Source organism: Saccopteryx leptura, chromosome 2 (genome assembly GCF_036850995.1).
Source record: "Saccopteryx leptura isolate mSacLep1 chromosome 2, mSacLep1_pri_phased_curated, whole genome shotgun sequence".
NCBI lineage: Eukaryota > Metazoa > Chordata > Mammalia > Chiroptera > Emballonuridae > Saccopteryx > Saccopteryx leptura.
In genome coordinates this window covers 285,977,638-286,000,824 of record NC_089504.1, presented here as the reverse complement: position 1 = coordinate 286,000,824, position 23,187 = coordinate 285,977,638, and the positions used below count along the sequence as shown (strand labels likewise).

General features: G+C 45.7%; 1 protein-coding gene across 1 annotated transcript; it reads left to right on the top strand.

Annotated features, from left to right (window-relative positions):
• Positions 1–1,002: 1,002 nt before the first annotated feature.
• On the top strand, positions 1,003–22,985 carry SLC25A44 (solute carrier family 25 member 44). The gene is made up of 5 exons (XM_066362206.1): positions 1,003–1,137; positions 5,334–5,487; positions 10,030–10,667; positions 15,481–15,608; positions 20,320–22,985. The coding sequence occupies exons 3-5, from the start codon at positions 10,043–10,045 to the stop codon at positions 20,509–20,511; spliced, it is 945 nt and encodes a 314-aa protein (XP_066218303.1). The 5' UTR covers positions 1,003–1,137; positions 5,334–5,487; positions 10,030–10,042; the 3' UTR covers positions 20,512–22,985.
• The last annotated feature ends 202 nt before the right edge of the window (positions 22,986–23,187 follow it).

Below are 23,187 nucleotides of genomic sequence, written 5' to 3'. Positions count from 1 at the left end.
GTCCTTCCTGCTGCACAATGGCCTCTACTGTTTTGACTCCATGGATGAGAAATATTACAGAAAAATTAGATCAGATTTTAACTTAAGGATACCAATAGACCTCAATCACCAGGTGACACATTTAGACCTGGATCTTCAAGAATCGTCCCGTGACTCAATTTATAAGGTGACTAATTGTCCTCCTTTAGGGAGGACAGCCCTTCTTTTGTAAGTTCCATCCTCCCTTAAAAAGTGTCCTCCTACATGTCCTTGTTTTTGATACTGGAAGACTAATCTGTAAATGTCCGTATTCGATCAATGCAGAGTCGATCCATTGCATGTGATGTGACTGACGTATTTGTATCTAAATGAGTACTTTTTTCTTACAATTACTATTAAAAATTAATAGGCACGTAAGCATAATTACAATATAAAACATTACAAATGTCTTTATTATGCATTTATTATATTATATTGATAGTTATTATTGTTGCAATGAATAAAATGTTTCTTTTATTTATGATAGTGTTTACTTCAATTTATTTTTGTCCTTTTCATTGTAATAAAGTTGGTCAGCCTACCTGTGGTAGCACAGTGGATAAAGCGTCGACCTGGAAATGCTGAGGTTGCCAGTTCGAAACCCTGGGCTTGCCTGGTCAAGGTACATATGGGAGTTGATGCTTCCTGCTCCTCCCCACCTTCTCTCTCTGTCTCTCTTTCCTCTCTCTCCTCTCTGTCTCTCTCTCTCTCCCTTTCTCTCTCCTCTCTAAAAATGAATAAATAAAATAAAAATAAAAAAGTTGGTCACCTTATGAATTAGAAAAGACACTCATGCGCTGTAGAGCTAAAGGCATGGCGAAGCTAATAAAGGCGTCGCTTCTGCCAGAACTCAAGATAGCCGCCAGGCCAGTTCACTCTCGCCCCGGATGCAGAACGCTATTAATGTGGTTTCCCATCGCTCATCCCCGCCCCCCGAGGGGCGGGAATACTAGCGTCCAATTTCCGGTTCCGTTAGTACCGGGACTCTGGTCGAGATGGAGGAAGATGTTCCCCGAGGCTGCCAGTCGCCGGGAGGCGCGGATAGAGTGGGAGCCGCGGCCTAGCTGTCCGGGTTTGGAGTTCGCCTCAGACGCGGCGGGGTCGCCCTGACCTGAGAAGGTAAGAAACCACTGGGTTTGGGTGCCTAAAGACTAAGGTCTCTGAGCAGCCGGACCTGTCAAGGAGCAAAAGGTGTTTGCAGAGCCTGGCTGCAGTAGCATGGGAACCTGCCACGCAGTTTTGGGGACGAAGGACGACTCCAATGAGGCATCGTATCCTGTCGGAGGAGCATGAGGTTCACTGACAGCGAAAGAAGCATGGGGAGAGGCAGAGCGAGGGGCATAGCCGAGGACCCAGAGGCAGCTGTGCGGAAGCCAGGACACAGTGTATAAAGGGAATGTCATATAGAATAGGTGGAGAGAATTGTCATGTGCTGTCTGTGATGAGGGAATCACATGGCATCCACTGAAGACCAAAGGAAGGCATGGTGGGAATCTCACCTAATCCAAGGGAGACGTTCTGGAGGGAGGGGTTGGTGGTATCATCAGGGACCTCCTCTAAGAAAATACATATTTAGACAGATGGGTAAGCATGTAAATATGTTTACATTCATGTAGCTAGCTACCAGAGTGCAGAGCGTTGATGCAGATGCAGTAGGGAGAACAAAGGAACAGAAGGAGGAAGCAAAGATCTTATTTCCAGCTGAGAAGTGGGGATCGAATCCCAGGGTGTCTTGTCAGGAGTTATAGAAGGTGATTTAATTTGGTGGGGATGGTTGAGTGAAAATATCTGAATGAGTCTAGTAGAAAGACATTATTGGGCCAAGTTCTTGTGACAAGTCAGGATGGAGTCAGGGTTCCTAACATTAGTTATAATGGTCCTGTACTTTTAGAGTAATTATTATCATTGTTATAATACTGACAATCCTTAATATTTAAAGTAATGTATTTCAAACTCTGACACACATACTAATCATCCCAGATCTTAAAATGTTGGCTGTTATTCAGTAGATCTCGGGTGTATTCTGAAATTCTGTATTCCTCACAAGCTCCCAGGTGATGTCCATGCTACTGGTCTGTGTACCATTTTGAACAGCAAGGATTTAGAGCAGCACTGTCCAATAGAGCTTTCTATAATGATAGAAATGCTTTGCTGTTAAAATGCTTTCATACAACCTGACTGGTGGTGGTGCAATGGATAGAGCATTGACCTGGGACACCAAGGTCCCAGGTTCAAAACCTCAAGATCACCAGCGTGAGCTCAGGCTCGCCAGCTTGAGCAGAGGGTCGCTGGCTTGAGTGTGGGATCACTGACATGATCTCAGAGTCACTGGCTTGAGGCCAGAGTCACTGGCTTGGCTGGAGCTCCCTATTCAAGGCACATATGAAACCAATGAACAACTAAAGTGCCACAACTATGAGTTGATGCTTCTCATTTCTCTCCCTGTCCACATGTGTCTGGACCAGCATCCACCTGGCAGCCCCCTTCCAGAGCCAATGCTCAAATCAACCGAGCTGTCCTTAGTGCCTGAAGCTGATGCTGGGACCAACTGAGCTATCAGTGCCCAGGGCTGGCGCTCAAACCAATCAAGCCACTGGCTGCATCTCTCTGTTGCTAAAAAACCTAAAATGCCTTCATACATATTAGCTCATATGAGTTGCACCACACTATTATACAGTCGTGCATCACATAATGACATTTCAATCAATGATGGACCACATTAATGACTGGTGGTTCTATAAGATTATATTGGAGATGAAAAATTTCAATTGCCTAGTGATGTTGTAGTTGTCATAATGTAATGCAGGGGTCCCCAAACTTTTTACACAGGGGGCCAGTTCACTGTCCCTCAGACCATTGGAGGGCCGGACTATAAAAAAAACTATGAACAAATCCCTATGCACACTGCACATATCTTATTTTAAAGTAAAAAAACAAAACGGGAACAAATACAATATTTAAAATAAAGAACAAGTAAATTTAAATCAACAAACTGACCAGTATTTTTTTTTTTTTTTGTATTTTTCTGAAGCTGGAAACAGGGAGGCAGTCAGACAGACTCCCACATGCACCTGACCGGGATCCACCTGGCACACCCACCAGGGGGTGATGCTCTGCCCATCCGGGGTGTCGCTCTGTTGCAACCAGAGCCATTCTAGCGCCTGAGGCAGAGGCCATGGAGCCATCCCCAGTGCCCGGGCCATCGTTGCTCCAATGGAGCCTTGGCTGAGGGAGGGGAAGAGAGAAACAGAGAGGAAGGAGAGGGGGAGGGGTGGAGAAGCAGATGGGCGCTTCTCCTGTGTGCCCTGGCCGGGAATCGAACCCAGGACTCCTGCACGCCAGGCTGACGCTCTACCACTGAGCCAACCGGCCAAGCCCTGACCAGTATTTCAATGGGAACTATGGGCCTGCTTTTGGCTAATGAGATGGTCAGTGTCCGGTTCCATATTTGTCATGGCTAGCCGAAACAAGTGATATGACGCGTTTCTGGAGCTGTGAGGCGTGCGTCACGCGTCACCAGAAGTAATACTGTACGTGAGTGACGCCGCCATATACAGTACTCCAGAAGCACAGTCCTCTCACTGACCACCAATGAAAGAGGTGCCCCTTCCGGAAGTGCAGCGGGGTCCGGATAAATGGCCTCAGGGGGCCGCAGTTTGGGGACCCCTGATGTAATGTCATAGCTCAATGCATTACGTAGATGTTTTGTGCTGATGTTGGTGTAAACCAACCTGCACTGCCAGTCATATAAAAGTATAGCATGTACAATTATAATACTTGATAATGATAATGAACAACTTTGTTACTGGTTTATGTATTTACTATACTATATTTTTAATCATTATTTCTACTTAAAAAAAAGTTAGCTATAAACATATTGCCATGCTACACCAACAGCAGCCTCACCCATCTTATGTTTACTAAGCCTCTTGATTTCATCATTTTATATTGTGCTTGGTTTAACCTTGTGTTATGTTATAAATTTAGTCTAACCTAAGTGTATGGTATTTATAATGTCTATAGTAGTGTAATGTCCTATGTCTTCACATTCATTCACCACTACTCACTGACTCACCCAAAGCAACTTCTGTTCTTGCAAGCTCCATTCATGGTAAGTGTCCTATACAGGTGTATCACTTTATTTATATATATATATATATATATATATATATATATATTTTTTTTTTTTTTTTTTTTTTTTAACAGAGACAGAGGGAGAGTCAGAGAGAGGGATAGATAGGGACAGACAGGTACAGAGAGAGATGAGAAGCATCAATCATCAGTTTTTTGTTGCAACACCTTAGTTGTTCATTGATTGCTTTCTCATATGTGCCTTGACCAGCAGACTGAGTAGCCCCTTGCTCAAGCCAGCGACCTTGGGTCCAAGCTAGTGAGCTTTGCTCAAACCAGATGAGCCTGCGCTTATGCTGGCAACCTTGGGGTCTCGAACCTGGGTCCTCTGCATTCCAGTCCAACGCTCTATCCACTATACCACCGCCTGGTCAGGCACTTTTTATCTTTTTTTTTTTTTTGTATTTTTCTGAAGCTGGAAACGGGGAGAGACAGTCAGACAGACTCCCGCATGCACCCAACCGGGATCCACCTGGCACGCCCACCAGGGGCAACGCTCTGCCCACCAGGGGGCGATGCTCTGCCCCTCTGGGCATCGCTCTGCAGCGACCAGAGCCACTCTAGCGCCTGGGGCAGAGGCCAAGGAGCCATCCCCAGCGCCCGGGCCATCTTTGCTCCAATGGAGCCTTGGCTGCGGGAGGGGAAGAGAGAGACAGAGAAGAAGGAGGGGGGGGAGAAGCAAATGGGCGCTTCTCCTATGTGCCCTGGCCGGGAATCGAACCCGGGTTCCCCGCACGCCAGGCCGACGCTCTACCACTGAGCCAACTGGCCAGGGCCACTTTTTATCATTTATACCATATTTAGACTGTACCTTTTCTGTGTTCAGATATGATTAGATATACAAATACCATAGTGTTACAGTTGCCTAGAGAGTTCAGTACAGTAATAATGCTGTAAATGTTTGTAGCCTAGGAGCAATAGGCTATACCATACAGCCTAGATATATAGTAGGCTATACCATCTAGGTTTGTGTAAATGAACTCTGATGTTTGAACAACAATGAAATTGCTAATGACATATTTACCAGACTGTGTCCCTATCATTAAGAGGTGCATGAAAAAAAAAAAGAGGTGCATTACTGTATAGCTGTAGCAGGCTTTGTTATCCCCATTTCACAGATGAGGAAACTGAACTTCAGTGAAATAATTTGGTTCTTTTTTTTTTTCTTTTAAAATTGATTTTAGCAAGAAAGGAAGGAGGAGAGAGAGAGAGGAACATTTATCTTTCCTGTATGAGCCCTGATTGGGGATCGAACTGGAAACCTCTGTACTTCAGGACAATGCTCCAACCAACTGAGCTATCCGACCAGGGCGAAGTGACTTGGTTCTAATCCTACTGGTAAGTAATAGAAGTGGAGCTCAAACTTGGGTCTCCTGATTACTAGTGTTCTTTCCACTGCATGACCTTGCCTTCCAGGTGACACTGCCTTGTTCTGACCCAGAATCTCAGAACCTAGTGAATGAGTCTTAGTGTGATTTTTCTGGTACAAGGAAAGTGGAGTGGAAAGGAGGTGTACAGAGCTCCCCAGTTGTCCCTTTCCACTGGCAGGCTTGTTAGTAGGGGTTCTGCCTCTGACATCTTACATGATGACTTCAGAATATCTTGGGTCATCTGTTTGACCCATCTCCATAGAAAGCACTTTAGCCTTTTGTACCCAAACATTGTTAAAAGATGGGGGAAATTTAGAACTGGAGTCATGTACACAAATAAGGGTCTGAGAAGAGCTATGATGAAGTTGGGCTGATTGAGATAGGAGAAGGGAAGGCTGAAGAAAGTTTGCATACAGTATCTGCAAGGAGGATTTTCCAGAGGGTAAATAAAAGGAACTGGTTTTGATATTTCAAAAGGAAATTTGGAGGTTATATACTAAAGAGCAGGTTGAGATCCCTTTTCGGAGCAGTCCCACTATTTGGAGGGAAGAAGGATGGGTGCAGTGTCCCTCTCCTACAGCTGTAGAGGTTTATTTCTCGAGGCATGACTCTTAATAGCTTCTCCTGTCACCATGGCAATAGCAGAAGTTACTGGCTTCAGCCTTGAAGAGTCCTCCTTTCCTTCTGGAAATTTGAAATAGACTAGCACATATCAGAGATGGAGGAAAGCAGGCACTGGCTCCTGCCTTAGGATTTCTCATCAGGAGATATTGGTACTTTGTAATTCAGCTTGATAAATTGAGATGTGCCCACAAAACCAGGTCCTACAACAGAATCCTTTGTTGCCCTGCCTCTCTGAGCTGTTTAGCATATAATTTGCATGATCCCTGTAGAAGGCACTCCTGCTTGAGTCCAGTTGTATTTGTCCTATGACAACAATGTGACTGCCCAGCCACTCAGCTCTGTCACTCCACAAGCACACTCTGAAAGCAGAGGCAGCTCTTGGTTTCTCTAGAACAAAGCCGAGAGAAATCCCTGGGCACCTGCAAGGCCAGGACCTTGTGCTTAACCCTCGGTTGACTGGCAGTCATGAGGGCATTTGTTCTGGCTCCCATGGTGGGAATGACTTGGCTTTAGACCAAACAGTGATTTGTGTTGGAGCTCTTCAACTCCCAGGGGGGTAGAAGACATGGTGGAGTAGAGAAGAAATCTTGGCTTATATCCTGCCTCTACCACTAACCAGCTGTGTGACCTTGGGGCCTATTCCTTTTAATACATCTGACCCTCTGTTTCCTCACTTAGCAGAAGTGTCCAACTGTGCAGAGGTTGTAAGGGCTGTGTGGGGTAATTAGGTATTCAATAAATCCTAATGTTTCTCTTCAACTCTCAGTGGTAACGGAAACATGACTTTGGGGCCCTGGATGACAAACACCCTGGGGTAGGGAAGACAGTGATCACCCTCTTTTCCTGTATTTTTTTTTTTAATGTATTCATTTGAGAGAGGAGAGGGAGAGACAGAGAGAGAGAGAGAGAGAGGAGAGGGGGGGAGGAGCTGGAAGCATCAACTCCCATATGTGCCTTGACCAGGCAAGCCCAGGGTTTCGAACCGGCGATCTCAGCATTTCCAGGTTGACGCTTTATCCACTGCGCCACCACAGGTCAGGCGATCACTGTCTCTTGAAGGGCCTCAAAGAGAAGATTGCCCTGCTGGACTTGTTGGGAAGAAAGGGCCACTTTGCCCACAGCAAATGGTACATCAGTTTTTCAGGGGTTCTCCTCCTAGAACCCCATCTGGAGCTTACTTTCCACAGCCTAGATTCTCCATTCTGGCCAACCCAGTTGTTGGAAGCTGTTCTTTCCTTTTCACTGTCTACATGTATTCCTCCTTCATTCAAACTGCTTTGACTTCCTCCAGAAAGCCTGTTTTGGTTACATGTACCTCACCAATGCTTCACCTTGAAGGTGAGAGGTTTTCCCTCAGCTCCCATGCACTCAGTGTGCACTGCAGGTATCCTGTATCCTGTACTTTAATGAAAGTGACACAGTCCAGTTCAGGAAATACTGAAAAGCTAACCTTGCTTCCCCATTGACTTACATGGTAAACCAAGAAACTACTTACTTAGGCTAGTTGGGACCTTTGCTTGGGGATGGTGGTTGAAGACGGACGCCGGTTAAACACTTGACATGAAGTTTGCCAAGGCATTATTAGCATTGGGACTGCTTAATTAGAACATTTCAACCCTTTCGAGTTGTCCCTTTGATGTGGCCACCTGCTTTCCCAGCTCTTAGGGATTTCTCTCAAAAGCTAGGGAGCCCCTGACTTCTCACATCCTGGAATTGAACTTCCCACTTTCCCCTTGTAGCTGAAAATGGCTAGTGTCCTACACAGGAGCACATTACATTGTTACTAATAATATATCCAATATATCATGTCCTCTCATTTGACAGTTCTTCAGTTGGAATGTCTCAATTTTATGCAATTATTACATTAGTAAGCTTTTTAGTTTGGTTTGAAACATTAGGCAATGGATATAATTAACATGAGGGTCACATGTACATTACTTTGCCCTGGATTCTTTTTTTTTTTTTTTCTGAAGCTGGAAATGGGGGGAGAGAGTCAGACTCCCGCATGCGCCTGACCGGGATCCACCCGGCATGCCCACCAGGGGGTGACGCTCTGCCCACCAGGGGGCGATGCTCTGCCCCTCCAGGGCGTCGCTCTGTTGCGACCAGAGCCACTCTAGCGCCTGGGGCAGAGGCCAAGGAGCCATCCCCAGTGCCCGGGCCATCTTTGCTCCAATGGAGCCTCGGCTGCGGGAGGGGAAGAGAGAGACAGAGAGGAAGGAGAGGGGGAGGGGTGGAGAAGCAGATGGGCGCTTCTCCTGTGTGCCCTGGCCGGGAATCGAACCCGGGACTTCTGCACGCCAGGCCGACGCTCTACCACTGAGCCAACCGGCCAGGGCTTCCCTGGATTCTTTATCTCTGTAACTGACATCCATTTCCCAGTGCGATACTGGGTCAGTTTGAACAGACTGTGAGTTTCTCTAAGGCAGAGTCTGTATCTTCTGTGTCAATTGAATCTCCCTTCATTATCTGGGACTGAAGTTATGATTTAGATGCTTAGGGATGGAAGGGGCCAAACATGTTCTTTACCCTGTAGTTCTCAAGACTCTCCAGGTGGTTCTTTTCTTTCTCTAGAGTGAGTTATCTAATAACCAGAGAGAACTGTGACCTTTGCCTTGTTCCTAACATTCTGCTCTCATTGGAGGGAGGGAAGGTGTGTGTGAAGGGGTGCTCTGTGGCTTGAAAGCCCCACTTAGCTTCTTCCCCTCTCTTCAAATGTGGACTGGAGAAAATCTAAGTGTACTGAGTGTGGGCCAGGGGAGCTCAGAGCGGCCAGCATGGAAACCAGAAATAAAGTCAGGTGAGTTAGCTGGTAAGTGGAATAAAAGAGGACCTCCTCAGTGGGCCTGGAGCATCAAAAACGGAGCACTTCCTTCCCAGGCTGGATGGCTCAGATGGTTAGAGCATCATCCCGATACACAAAGGTCAAAGGTTTGATCCCTGGTCACGGAACATACTGAAACAGATTGATGTTTCTGTTTCTCTCCCTTCCTCTCTCTCTAAAACCAATAAATACATTTTTTTAAAAAATGGAGTGCCTGACCTGTGGTGGTGCAGTGGATCAAGTGTCGACCTGGGACACTGAGGTCTCTGATTCAAAACCCTGGGCTTGCCTGGTCAAGGCACATGCGGGAAACAACTTCTACTGCTTCCTGCTTCTCTCCCCGCTTTCTCTCTCCTCTCTCTAAAAATCAATCAATAAATAAAGAATTAAAATTTTTTTTGCCTGACCTGTGATTGCACAGTGGTTAAAGCGCCAACCTGGAATGCTGAGGTCACTGGTTTGAAATCCCTGGCTTGCCTGGTCAAGGCACATATGGGTGTTGATGCTCCTGTTCTCCCCCCTTCTCTCTTTCTCTCTGTCTCTCTCCCTCCCTCCCTCTTTCTCTCTCCCCCTCTCTACCCTCTCTAAAATGAATAAATAAAAACAGAATTTTTTTTAAATGGAGCATTTCCCTCCAGCCTTTGGAACCTGCTAAATGTCACTTAGTGACATCCCATTAGCCCATTGAGGAGCTTTGCATCCTGTCAGGTTGTTGGTTTGTTCTCGTGAACCAGAGAAGGACAAGGGGCTATGACACCAAGGTCCAGGCAGAAGTAGAGAACAGATGATAAGCTGGGTGTAGGAAGCTGGGGTGGGAGTGAAACCAGAGGGGTCAGTGAGGTAAGCAGTGGTTTCCGGAATTGGGAAGGACTGATAAAGGAGGAGAGCAGTTTCCTGATGTGTGAAGGAAGACCCAGAGCCAGACTGGGTGAAGTCGAAAATACGGGGAGGTAAGTACCCGGGGAGATGAAGCCTGAGCATGGGGTTTCAGAGCCTAGCCAGAAGAGGGGAGTTCAAAGTTCTCACCTACTTCACTTCCCTCCACCCTTCTCAAATCCCCAGGACTTCAGGCACAATGGAGGACAAACGCAATATCCAGATCATCGAGTGGGAACACCTGGACAAGAAGAAGTTCTACGTGTTTGGTGTGGCAATGACAATGATGATCCGTGTCAGCGTCTACCCATTTACCCTCATCCGCACTCGGCTGCAGGTTCAGAAAGGCAAGAGTCTCTACCATGGGACCTTTGACGCCTTCATCAAGATCCTGCGAGCAGATGGAGTGACTGGCCTCTACCGGGGATTCCTGGTCAACACCTTCACCCTCATCTCGGGCCAGTGCTATGTAACCACTTACGAGCTCACCCGGAAGTTTGTAGCTGACTATAGCCAGAGCAACACAGTCAAATCACTGGTGGCTGGTGGCTCAGCCTCTCTCGTAGCCCAGAGCATCACAGTGCCCATTGATGTGGTCTCCCAGCACCTGATGATGCAGCGTAAGGGTGAGAAAATGGGCCGCTTCCAAGTGCAAGGGAACCCACAGGGACAAGGTGTAGTTGCCTTTGGCCAAACCAAGGACATCATCAGGCAGATCCTGCGGACTGATGGGCTTCGAGGCTTCTACCGAGGCTATGTGGCTTCACTACTTACCTACATCCCAAACAGTGCTGTCTGGTGGCCCTTCTATCACTTCTATGCAGGTAAGCAGGGATCAGGAGGATGGGTTTACTAAAATGGCTAAGATGCCATTGTTCTGTACATGTGACAGTGGGAGATTTAATGGGAGAATGGGTCAATCATTCAGCAAACATTTGATTCAAGAGGATTCAAGGAAGAATAATACACAGTTCTTGCTTCTTGCCTTTCAAGGACCTTAGATCAGAGTGTGTGGGGGGGTGGAATCAGACAAGTAAAGTAGATGATTATCGAACATAGAGTGTTCTGGGTACAATATAATCAACTAGGCCTAGTGGAATATTGATAGAAAATTGGAAGATGGGAAAGGACAAAATTAGGGGGAATCTGGAATTTGAGATAAAATTAATAAATAATAGTGAGCTTTTAAGTTAGATGTCTTTTCCTCAGCATTGTTAAATTCAGGATGTGATGTAACCTTGAGCCTCTCTACTCCTATAATGTTTTTGTTTGTTTGTTTTTATGAGAGAGGCAGACAGGAAGGGAGAGAGATAAGAAGTATAAACTCCTAGTTGCAGCACTTTAGTTGTTGATTGCTTCTCATACATGCCTTGACCTTGACCGGTAGGCTCCAGCTGAGCCAGTGACCCCTTGCTCAAGTCATTGACCTTGGGCTTCAAGCCAGCAACCTTTTGGGCTGAAGCCACCAATCCCAGGATTATGTTGGTGATCCTGTGCTCAAGTCGGCAAGCCTGTGCTCAAGCCAGTGAGCCCCATGCTCAAGCCAGCAACCTTGGGGTTTCAAACCTGGGATCTCAGCGTCCCAGGTCTACACTCTATTCATTGTACCACCACTGATTAGACCCTATAATGTATTTTTATTCATAAAACTTTACTTCTTTTTAAGTAGTTCCAAGAAATGGGATTACTGCATCAAAAGATAAGATTTTTGAGGGCCTCAATAAACATATTGCCAGATTTCCTTCTTCTTCGTTTTTTTTTTTTTTAATTGAGAGCAGGTAGAGAGACAGACTCCTGCAGCGCCCAGCAAGCCTCCTGTGGGGTGAGGTTCTGCCCATCTGTGGCATTGCTCCATTGCTTGGCAACTGAGCTATTTTTAGCGTTTGAGGCTAAGGGGGCCCAGGAGCCATCCTCAGCACCAGGGACCAGCTCACTCAAGCCATGGCTGTGAGTAGGGGGAGAGGGAGAGAGGGAGAAGGGAAAGGGGTAGAGAAGCAGATGGTCACTTCTCTTGTGTGCCCTGACCAGGAATCAAACCTGGGACAGCCACACCCTGGCCAATGCTTTACCACTGAGCCAAATGGCCAGGGCCCAGATTTCCTTCTTAAAGGGTAGAACACATTATCAAGAGCAGGACCTCTGTGTACCTGCTACCCTGTGACATCTACAGCTTTGAGTACAATGGAATCAACTACCAAATTCTAGTTAGGACAGCCTGTGCCTGCAACCTTCCTACTCCTGCTGCTGGCTACTAACCCTTGGCAGTGGACATTTTGTCTCATCCCATCTGGGACTTGTCTAGCCAAATTTTATAAGGGGCCAAAGTGGACTCCTTTAATGACCCAGTTGGACAGAGGACTCTTTCTGTTTTCTTTTTCAGTACCTTGTTTTCTTTAGAGCACATAATTTGCAGTCATTTTATTTCCAACTCCAAGTTCCTTGTTCCATGAAGGGATTTCCCTGTTTCTCTGTTTTACGTTTAGTGCTTATCTCAATGCCTGTCATCTAGTAAGCATTAAATAAATAACGATTTCTATTACTTGTCCAAAGTCATTTAGCCAGGAGGGTCTCAAACCAAGTCAGATAATAGGTGCCCAATAAACACTTTTGAATGAATAAAGAATGAAAGACATAGGGCTCTTTCCCCAACCCTCTTGCCTTTGTCTATCCTCTCCCTAAGCCCCAGGAAAATGGCATGTATGTGTGACTAAAATTGGAATCTGGATCCCACTGCAGTTTACAAGCCTGGGGGCCAGTATAGACTGGCCCAAGGAGGCTGGCAGTGCCAGTCCAGATGCTGCCTTCTAATGGTTATGAAATGCTTTCTTCTCAAGAGAAACAGGACACCCATGAGGTGGAGCCACCAGTTCACTTTGTTTCTCTTTGTGCTGACAGTAGGGAAAGTGATTGGAAATCAGGGCCTGACAATATGATGGCGCAATAGATAGAGCATTGACCTGGGATACTGAGGATCCAGGTTCAAAACCCCCAAGGTCACTGGCTTGAGCAAGGGGTCACTGGCTCAGCTGGAACCCCCCAGTCAAGGCACGTATGAGAAGCAATCAATGAACAACTAAGTGCTGCAACTACAAATTGATACTTCTCATCTCTCTCCCTTCCTCTCATTTGAAAGAAATAAAGAGAGAAAAAGGGAAGAAAGAAAAGAGCGAGGAAGGAAGAGGTGGTTCTAGTACGGCGTAAGGAATTCTGCCATGCTGCCAGGACTTAGACACTCTGAGTTTTGCCCTGCCAAGTCCCACCATCCTACTTGTTCCCTAATATTTAGTCGCCTGGCCACAAATTACCCCAACTAGGAGCATGAGGAAAAACTTTTTAAAGGTATTATGATGACTGAATTGTAAAGAAAACTAGGAGAGAATTTTTGAGATGATGAATCTATTTTACATCCATTCTCACTTAGAGTAAAAGCCAAAGTCCTTGCAATGGTTTCAAAGTCCTAAATAACTTACCTCTTGGATCTCATCTACTGTTCTTTCCCTCATTCTGCCCCAGGCATACTGACCTTGATGCCCTTTGAAGACTTCAGGTGTGCTCATCTCAGGGCTTTTACATAGGATGTTACTCTGCTTGGAAAGTTCTTCCCACAGAGCATATGGCTTGCACTGTCCTTGAGGACTTTGCTCAAACTTCAACTTGGAGAAGGCTCCCATGACTACCTTGTTTAAAATGGCAACCCATTCACCCTCTCCCCTTAGCATTTCCTATATTCTTTTCCTGTTGTTTTTGTGTGTGTGTGTGTGTGTGTGTGTGTGTTTTTTACACAGAGACAGAGAGACAGTCAGAGAGAGGGATAGATAGGGACAGACAGACAGGAACAGAGAGAGATGAGAAGCATCAATCATCAGTTTTTCGTTGCGCATTGTGACACCTTAGTTGTTCATTGATTGCTTTCTCCTATGTGCCTTAACCACAGGCCTTCAGCAGACCAAGTAACCCCTTGCTCGAGCCAGCGACCTTGGGCTCAAGCTGGTGAGCTTTGCTCAAACCAGATGAACCCGCGCTCAAGCTGGCAACCTTGGATCTCGAACCTGGGTCCTCCGCATCCCAGTCCGACGCTCTATCCACTGCGCCACCGCCTGGTCAGGCTTTACCAGCATTTTGAAAGATGAATTTTTCTTTCTTGATAGAGGCTGGAGAAAAGTTCTCACTTAGGATATGACTTTAATTGTTGTTGTTTGTAAAAACATCCCCATGGTTCAAAATTTAAAAGGTAGGAAAGGGTATACTGTAAAAAGGCCTGTCACCCACCACAGTCACACAACTCCCTGCCTTAAGATAATCAGCATTACCAGTTTTTAATGTATCCTACTAGTCAGTGCATATAATAGGAAATATGTAGTGTGTGCTTTTTTTGTGTGTGTGTGTGACAGAGACAGAGAGAGGGACAGATAGGAAGGGAGAGATGAGAAGCATCAATTCTTAGTTGCGGCACCTTAGTTGTTTATTGATTGCTTTCTCATATGTGCTTTGACCGTGGGGAGATACAGCAGACCGAGTGACCCCTTGCTTGAGCCAGCGACCTTGGGCTCAAGCTGGTAAGCTTTGCTCAAACCAGATGAACCCGCGCTCAAGCTGGCAACCTTGGATCTCGAACCTGGGTCCTCCGCATCCCAGTCCAATGCTCTATCCACTGCGCCACTGCCTGATCAGGCTAGTGTGTGCTTTTCTAATCTATGAATTGGGCAAAGCAGAGCACAGGCATAAAATTTTTATATCAGGGCCCTGGCTGGTTGGCTCAGTGGTAGAGCGTTGGCCTGGCGTGCAGGAGTCCCGGGTTCGATTCCCGGCCAGGGCACACAGGAGAAGCGCCCATCTGCTTCTCCACCCCTCCCCCTCTCCTTCCTCTCTGTCTCTCTCTTCCCCTCCCGCAGCGAGGCTCCATTGGAGCAAAGATGGCCCAGGCGCTGGGGATGGCTCCTTGGCCTCTGCCCCAGGCGCTAGAGTGGCTCTGGTCACAACAGAGCGACGCCCTGGAGGGACAGAGCATTGCCCCCTGGCAGGCAGAGCGTTGCCCCCTGGTGGGCGTGCCGGGTGGATCCCGGTTGGGCGCATGTGGGAGTCTGTCTGACTGTCTCTCCCCGTTTCCAGCTTCAGAAAAATACAAAAAAAAAAAAAAAAAAAAAAAATTTATATCAGGAAGAATTTCTGTCCATCAGATGAAAGTAGTCAGCAAGCAAAGAGTTTTTGAAATTTCCTTCTTTAGAGGATGAAACCAAGATGACTTCTGGAAGGAGCCAGAGATTTATAATTTTTTGTTGGTTAAGAAGGAAGCAAAGAGCCTGACCTGTGGTGGCACAGTGGATAAAGCATCAACTTGAAGCGCTGAGGTCACCGGTTGGAAATCCTAGGCTTGCCTGGTCAAGGCACATACGGCAATTGATGTTTCCTGCTCCTCCCACCTTCTCTCTCTCCTAAAATGAATAAGTAGTCTTTTTTTTTTTTTAAAAAAAGAAGGAAACAGAAAAAAAAGATGGGAGTTATGGGGATGGGGGTGTCCAAGGAGGCTAAGGATGAAGAACTTGTCATCATTGGGCAACAGGTAGAAGCAGTATGAGGGCAGATGGGGTGGTGCCTCATGTCTTAAGGCATTGTCTTTTGTCTTTCCCTCCATTCCAGAGCAGCTCTCATACCTCTGTCCTAAGGAATGCCCTCACATTGTCTTTCAAGCCATCTCGGGGCCCCTAGCTGCAGCTACTGCTTCCATTCTCACCAATCCTATGGATGTTATCCGAACCCGAGTGCAGGTAAGTCCAGCCTCCTCGGCCAGCCTCCACGACCAGCCTCCGCCTCCGCCCTCCTCCCACATTAGCCTTTAGAAGTGTGATCTTCAGGCCCTTCAGTCTTCCCCTTACCTCTCTGTGTCATGACTCTCTCTCTAGTCCAGCAGCTCTCTGGGCATCTGAGTCCCCTCCATGTGGTTATGACTTACCATTTACAGAAACCAGCTGAGCATTTTGAAGCACCTAGAATGTTTCTCTCCTTCTGTCTGCTACCTTGCATGCCTCTACTTGACTTGCCCATGCCTCTAGGAATTCTTACTGGTTTCTTCTAGCCTTTTATCCTATTAGCATAACCCATCAACCACCTTTTCCTTACCTAGCTGATTTGTAGTTATTAGAAATACTGATTTCAGTTAATTTCATAAATCTGGTTTCTCTCTATGAGCTCTCCACAGCCACTGAAAGTAACTATTCTTGAATAAGTTTCATGGATTGTACTATGTAGACTTTGCAAAAATACTGACAAAGTCTTTGGTGGTGCTGTCCAGAAGTTACAGTCCTTGTCTTCAGTCCACTCAGAAACAATTCCATAGTACTTAGTCCAAGGAAATAGAATTTGAATGATGATATATAATATACAAATGGCAGGTTTTACTGTATAAAGCTTTGGGTTAAGAGAATGGGGAGAGGGTTTAGTGTCTAATTTGGGTAACTTAAGAGGAAAGCTGTCCAGGAGAGTGGGGTCATTTGATTATGGTGAGGAGGAAGGGAAGAAAAATAGCCTTAACAGTTTGGGGGTACAGTCAACTTTCCTGATACTAGGATGTTGGGATAGAGGTGGCTGGTAAATCTAGGTACTTTTTTAAATAGTTTTTTATTTTTCAATTATAGTTGACATACAGTATTGTATTAATTTCAGGTGTATAACATAATGATTAGACATTTATGTAAATTATGAAGTGATCACCCCGTTAAGTCTATTACCTACCTGGCACCATAGTTATTACTCTATTTCCTATGCTGTACTTTACAGCCCTGGCACTGTTCCACTTACTTATATATTCATTGGTTGCTTCTTATATGTGCCCTGATCAGGAAGCAAACCCACAACCTTCGTGTATAGGTATACATCTCTATAGCATGTGAACTACTCATTGTGTTGTGTGCCCATCACCCAAAATCAAATCATTTTTGATTACCATATATTTGTTTCTCTTTACTCCTTTCCCCGGCTCCCCTCCCCCTGGTAACCACTTCACTTTTGTCTATGTTCATGAGTCTCAGTTTTATATCCCTCCTATGTGTGATACCATATAGTTCTTAGCTTTCTCTGATTTACTTATAGCATAATATTCTCAAAGTCCATCCATGTTGTTGCAAAAGGCACTGTTTTTCTAACTGGCAGTTTGCTTATTTTAATTCCTTCCCCTTTTTCATCCAATCCCCCCAACCCCTTTCATCTGGTAACCATCAATTTACAAAATGTAAATGTGCTCTGTATCTGTGAGTCAGTTTTGGTTATTCATTTAATTTTTTTTTAGAGACCACATATAAGTGAAATCATATGGTATTTGTCTCTCTCTGTCTGACTTATTGCATTTAGCATAATTCCATCTAGGTCCATCCGTCCATCCATGTTGTTGCAAATGGCAAGAGTCCTTTATTTTTTTCTTCTTTTTTTGAGAGACAGACAGGAAGAGAGAGAGATGAGAAGCATCAGCTTGTAGTTGTGGCACTTCAGTGATTCCTTGCTCAAGCCAGCAACCTTGGGCTCAAGCCAATGACCCTGCTCAAACTGGTTGAGCCTGTGCTCAAGCTGGCGACCTCGGGGTTTCGAACCTGGGACCTCAGCATCCCAGGTTGATACTCTATCCACTGTGCCACCACCAATCAGGCATTACCTCCATTCTTTTTTATTATTATTATTGATTTTTTGATAGAGGGGAGGGAGGGAAAGAGAGAGGAGAACCAGGAAGCATCAACTCATAGTAATTGCTTCCTGTATGCGCCTTGACCTGGCAAGCCCAGGGTTTCAAACCAGCGACCTCAACATTCCAGGTTGACGCTTTATACACTGTGCCACCATAGGTCAGGCGCCTCCATTCTTTTTTATGCCTAAGTAATATTCCATTCTCTCTCTCTCTCTCTCTCTCTATATATATATATATATACACACACACACACACACACACACACACACACGACGTTTTTATCCATTCATCTATTGGTGGGCACTTAGGTTGCTTTCATATTTTGGCTATTGTAAATAATGCTGCAGTGAACATAGGGGAAATATATGTCTTTTTGAATTAGTGTTTTTGGTTTTTCCCAGTAATAGTAAATACCCAGAAGTGGAATTGCTGGGTCTTTATTTGATATAACCTTTGTTTTCAAGCCTGTTTTGTCTGATGTAAGTATTGGAACCCCAGCTTTTTTTTCCCATTTCCATTTGCACAAAATTTCTTTTTTCATACCAAAGTCTGTGTATCTTTATATCTGAAGTGGGTCTCTTGTAGGCGACATATGTATGGGTCTTGTTTTATTATCCATTCATCCATCCTGTGTCTTTTGATTGGAGTCTCTTTTTTTTTATTTTAAGATTTTACTTACTGATTTTACAGAGGGGAGGGAGCAGAGCAAGAAGCATCAACTCGCCTGACCAGGTGGTGGCACAGTGGATAGAGTGTTGGACTGGGATGCGGAGGACCCAGGTTCGAGATCCCAGGTTCGAGAATCCGAGGTCGCCAGCTTGAGTGTAGGCTCATCTGGTTTGAGCAAAGCTCACCGGCTTGAGCCCAAGGTTGCTGGCTCGAGCAAGGGGTCACTTGGTCTGCTGTAGCCCCCCGGCACATATGAGAAATCAATCAATGAACAACTAAGGAACCGCAGCGAAGAACTGATGTTTCTCATCTCTTTCCCTTCCTGTCTGCCTGTCCCTATCTGTCCCTCTCTCTGACTCTCTCTGTCTCTGCCACAAAAAAAAAAAAAAGAAGCATCAACTCATAGTTGTTTCACATCAGTTGTCCGTTGATTGCTTGTCATTTTTGCCTTGATTGGGCAAACCCAGAGTTTTGAACCAGCAACCTCAGCATTCTAGGTTGACACCTTATCCACTGCGCCACCGCAGGTCAGGCTTGATTAGAGCATTTAATCCACTGACATTTAAAGTAATTACTGATAGCTATGTAGTTATTGCCATTTTATTTACATATTTTTTATCTCTTTTTTTCCTTTTTAAAGAAGTCCCTTTAACATTTCTTATAATACCGGTTTGGTGGTGATGAACTCCTTTAACTTGTCTGGGAAAATCTAGGAATATGTGTCTCAAGAAAGAATGCCCTCCCCTAACCACATACATTTGAAAATGAATAAATTGGTATCTGATTAGTTTGCAAATATACTGCTCACAAAAATTAGGGAATATTTTATCACTGAATATGAAGCAATAAAATATCCCCTAATTTTGTGAGCAGTATAATAAAAAGTACAGAGGTTCCATCTTCATTCTTGATCCTTGTCCACAAGGAGATCCAGGGAAAGGACAGGTCTTTGAGGTGCTCCCAGCTGCAGGAGACGAAGTACATATGACGGCCAGAGGTATAGCCCTTGACATGGCCGTGGATAAGTGCAAGGATTAGGAGAGTAGAGGTGGTCAGATGAGAGTACTGAGAGGAAGAAGGGAGTATGGAGAAGGGTGCTAAAGGAGGAAGAACAAGTGGGGAGATGTTCTTAGCCACAGATGGGATCACCTTCTGAAGGTCATGCAGTACAGGGGGAGGTATAACAAGGAGTGCATCGGTCCAGTCTTGACTGAGGCTCTGAGTGGGCGGTTTCTAAAGGTGTAGTTTGGTGGCAGAGTATGGAGGTGGGGGTAAGGGGCAGGACTGTTGAGAAAGAAAAGAGATCCCTGCCTTAGCCAGGCTTCCAACGTGATAGGGAAGATAAGTACCTGGAAGACAACAGAATCAGAGGGAGGACACTAGCCAGGGGGATTCAGAGGGATTGAGATGATCAGAGTCAAAATCATAGACTGGCAGAGTAGTAGAGGGTCTTGGAGGTGATTTAATTCAGTCTCCCTGAGACCAGAGAGAAACACCCAGTCCAACAACTCATAGCTGTGTAGCTTATCTAATGACATTAATAATGGCTAATGTTAGCCTGACCAGGCGGTGGTGCAGTGGATAGAGCATTGGACTTGGATGCGGAGGACCCAGGTTCAAGACCCCGAGGTCGCCTGCTTGAGCGCGGGCTCATCTGGTTTGAGCAAAGCTTACCAGCTTGGACCCAAGGTCGCTGGCTCGAGCAAGGGGTTACTTGGTCTGCTCAAGGCACGTATGAGAAAGCAATCAATGAACAACAACTAAGGTGTTGCAACGAAAAACTAATGATTGATGCTTCTCATCTCTCTCCATTCCTGTCTGTCCCTATCTATCCCTCTCTCTCTCTCTGAAGAAAAGAAAAAAGGCTAATGTTTATTGAACACTTACTGTCTCCCAGGCCCTGGTCTCAACATCTCCAAGTATCCTTTTGTTTACCACTCAGAGCAACCACATGGCATAGGAACTATTATCACTGTTTTATATTCAAGGAAACTGAGGTGCAAAGAGTTAAGTAAAATATCTAAGGTTATGCTGTTAGTATAAACTGGGGAGCAGAATTCAAATTCACTTCTGCCTAAGGCAGAGGAATGAACAGAGGAACTCTGACTGTAGACCATGACTGTGTTGTTTTCCAGGTTGAGGGCAAGAACTCCATCATCCTGACCTTCAGACAGTTGATGGCGGAAGAGGGGCCTTGGGGCCTCATGAAGGGCCTCTCAGCCAGAATAATCTCAGCCACGCCTTCTACCATTGTCATTGTGGTGGGTTATGAGAGCCTCAAGAAACTCAGCCTCCGACCTGAGCTGGTGGACTCAAGACACTGGTAACCAGTGGTGGGAGAGAAGCCTGCTGTTCCCCACACTACTCTGGGTCAGGGCAGAGTAGGGAGGTTAGCACCCTTTCCAAGTGCTCCTACCACATACCTAGCCCTGCCATGGGCCAGGTGCCCTGTCTGGGACAGGAACAGAGACTTTGAACTGTCCTTGCTGAACGGGCTCCACACCTGCATCCTCTGTTCCCATTAATTTAGTTTTCTTGCCAAACTGGGTTCCCTCACTCAATCCTTGTACTCAGTCCTGCCCTAAGGAAACCCACCCTCCCTGCTAGTTCAACTCCACCCCTTCCCTGTTAACCCTTCTCCTGACTTCCCTCTCCATCTGTGTCCTGAGATCCTGATAACAGCTGTACAAAGAGCTTGCTTACTACCACTGGTTCTTCCACTTGAGCCTTCAGCCCAGATTCCAAACAGCTGCCATCAGTCCTTTCCTGCTTCATCTCTTAGGCTTGCTTATTTTTATTTTGGGACTGACTTGCCCACCATACTACTCTGCTTTTTCCTGCCACTGGGGGTGAGGTGCCAGGCACTTTTGCACAGGGAGTAGGAACAGCAAAAACCTCAGAGCAGTCACTCTCTCTTTGGAGATATTAGGTTGGGGAGAAATGTTAATACTTTGTGTGTTTAAATTTTTTAACCTCTGTGAACCAGGTTACTGTCTTTGTCCTGCTAAAGTACCAATCTAATCCTACAGCCAGAGCTCACCCCTTCCTCAGATAGAAAAATGTGATACAGCTTTTACCTCAATCTCAGTTCCTTATCCCTTCAATGTCCGGTCAGTTCCTGGAGCCCCAGGACATATAAGCTGTTGGCTTCCCCTGGCCCAGATGACTACAGTGGTAGGCACAATTCTAAGTAGATCTGGCTGTCTGGGGCACAGGGAACTTGGAGCACTACCCTGAAAATTCAGATTGAGAGACTAGCTGGTTTGGAAAGTAACAAGTGAGTATGTATGCCCCAGCCCATCTTCCCCAGAGCAGCTGAGCCAAGCCTAGAAGGTGGTGTAGGTTCTCAGCCCCAGGCAGTTATAACTATATACCCCAATTTCTTGGACTCACAGAAACAGATATTGTATCCCAATGGGAATCTCTGATATGTGAAAATATTTGTTTTCTTCTCCCCAATATGAAGTCATCCCAGTCATGGAACCCTCTAGGGATGCTTGGAAGAGTAAAGAGTGGGTCAGGAAGTCACCCAATACCAGGACCACTGCATACCAGCCTGATACTGCCAAGATTATCTTTTGAAGCTCTCAGGAGCTAGATGATGAGCGCTCCTTCCTTGCCTCATCTCCCCCCTTATCCACCAAGCCTGTGCTGCAGGGGGGAGAGGTGCAGCAAATGGGATGAAAAGGCATATCAAACTGCACTTGAGACATTTGGCCGGGATTATTCTTCAAACCTTCATATTGGTCCCACCTTCTGGGAAGGGCCATGGTGCCAATTTGAAAGGTGCTAGCTACCTTCTGAAGCCTTGCTGTTTTTATGGCTGCCCCACATTCTATCACTCTGGCCAGATCAGAATCTGAAAACCACATTTTTCTACCTTCGACACCACCACTGCCCATCTTGGTCTTTTATCTTTGAGGGTTATTTTCCCTTTAACTTATCTTTACTTTTGTTTGCCTTTTCTTATATTTTGTCAAGAGTCCTTCAATTTTCTATCCACAGATGGTCATCCAAACGGTTGGGCCCACAGATCATTCTGAATCTGCCCCTCATCACCCCTTTTAAGAACCACCAACATAATAGAAGCCAGCCTTCTCCCTCTTTAAACTCATTCTTGTGGCACCTTTGGAGACCATTTTCCAGCCCCCCACTTTCCACTCCCTAGAAACATGTCCCCACTATGGCAAAGTAGGTAAAGTATCATGAACACGAGGTAGTCTCTTGCCTCGCATGCCTTAGGATGTTTTTCCTTCCAAGACTCCTTCTGATTTATTTTCTTGTACAGTATTTCATAGCCTTTTACCTATTTTCTTTGTGTTTCTCCTCTTTTCTCTCTTGATGTTAGCCAAAAAGCTGAGAAGTGATCTTTCTCTTTCTCTCTCTCTCTCTCTCTCTCTCACACACACACACACACATACACACACACGTTTCAAAGGATGATGAACTTATACTTTTTATAATGAAAGGAACCGAACCCCTGGCTTCTTTCCCACATAATTGGGTTCTGTTAAAACATGTCTTGGTGAGAGTGGGGCAGAGGGCTTCCATTTTCCCAGGACCCTAGACCGGACCAGCTGGAAGTTTTGATGTACTGGTCCATAGCCAAAACTGGAAGAAACCTGAAACCGGGCAAGACAGGAAACCTAATGGAAGTCCTGAGGGACAGGGGACTAAAAATAAAGATGGGGTTAACATTTAATAAAGTGGACCCTTGTGAATATTAACTACGAACATTCATTCACTGTTGCACTGTACGAAGTCTTTGAAGTGTAATTAAAAGTTTGTATTGAGCCCCTGAGCATTGGCTAGAGCTTATTTTGCCAGCTTGCGGAAAAAGTACTAAATTAAGTGCTCTACAGCACTATCCCTACCTGTGCAGAAATCTCAAGACTCCAGCAGTTTCCCCTCCCCCTTCGACGGCTCGGTGATAGACTTCTCGCTGCACCCAATCGGACGCTCTCGGTGCCTAGAGAAGCCAGTCAGGGGCTTCAGTGGGCGGG

What these genes read in the sequence shown, in the direction of transcription:
- SLC25A44 (XM_066362206.1), top strand. Translation starts at nt 10,043, where the DNA reads ATGGAGGACAAACGCAATATCCAGATCATCGAGTGGGAACACCTGGAC. An exon ending in CTTCTATCACTTCTATGCAG is followed by an intron (nt 10,668 to 15,480) that starts GTAAGCAGGGAT and finishes CCTCCATTCCAG; the next exon opens with AGCAGCTCTCATACCTCTGT. An exon ending in TTATCCGAACCCGAGTGCAG is followed by an intron (nt 15,609 to 20,319) that starts GTAAGTCCAGCC and finishes GTTGTTTTCCAG; the next exon opens with GTTGAGGGCAAGAACTCCAT.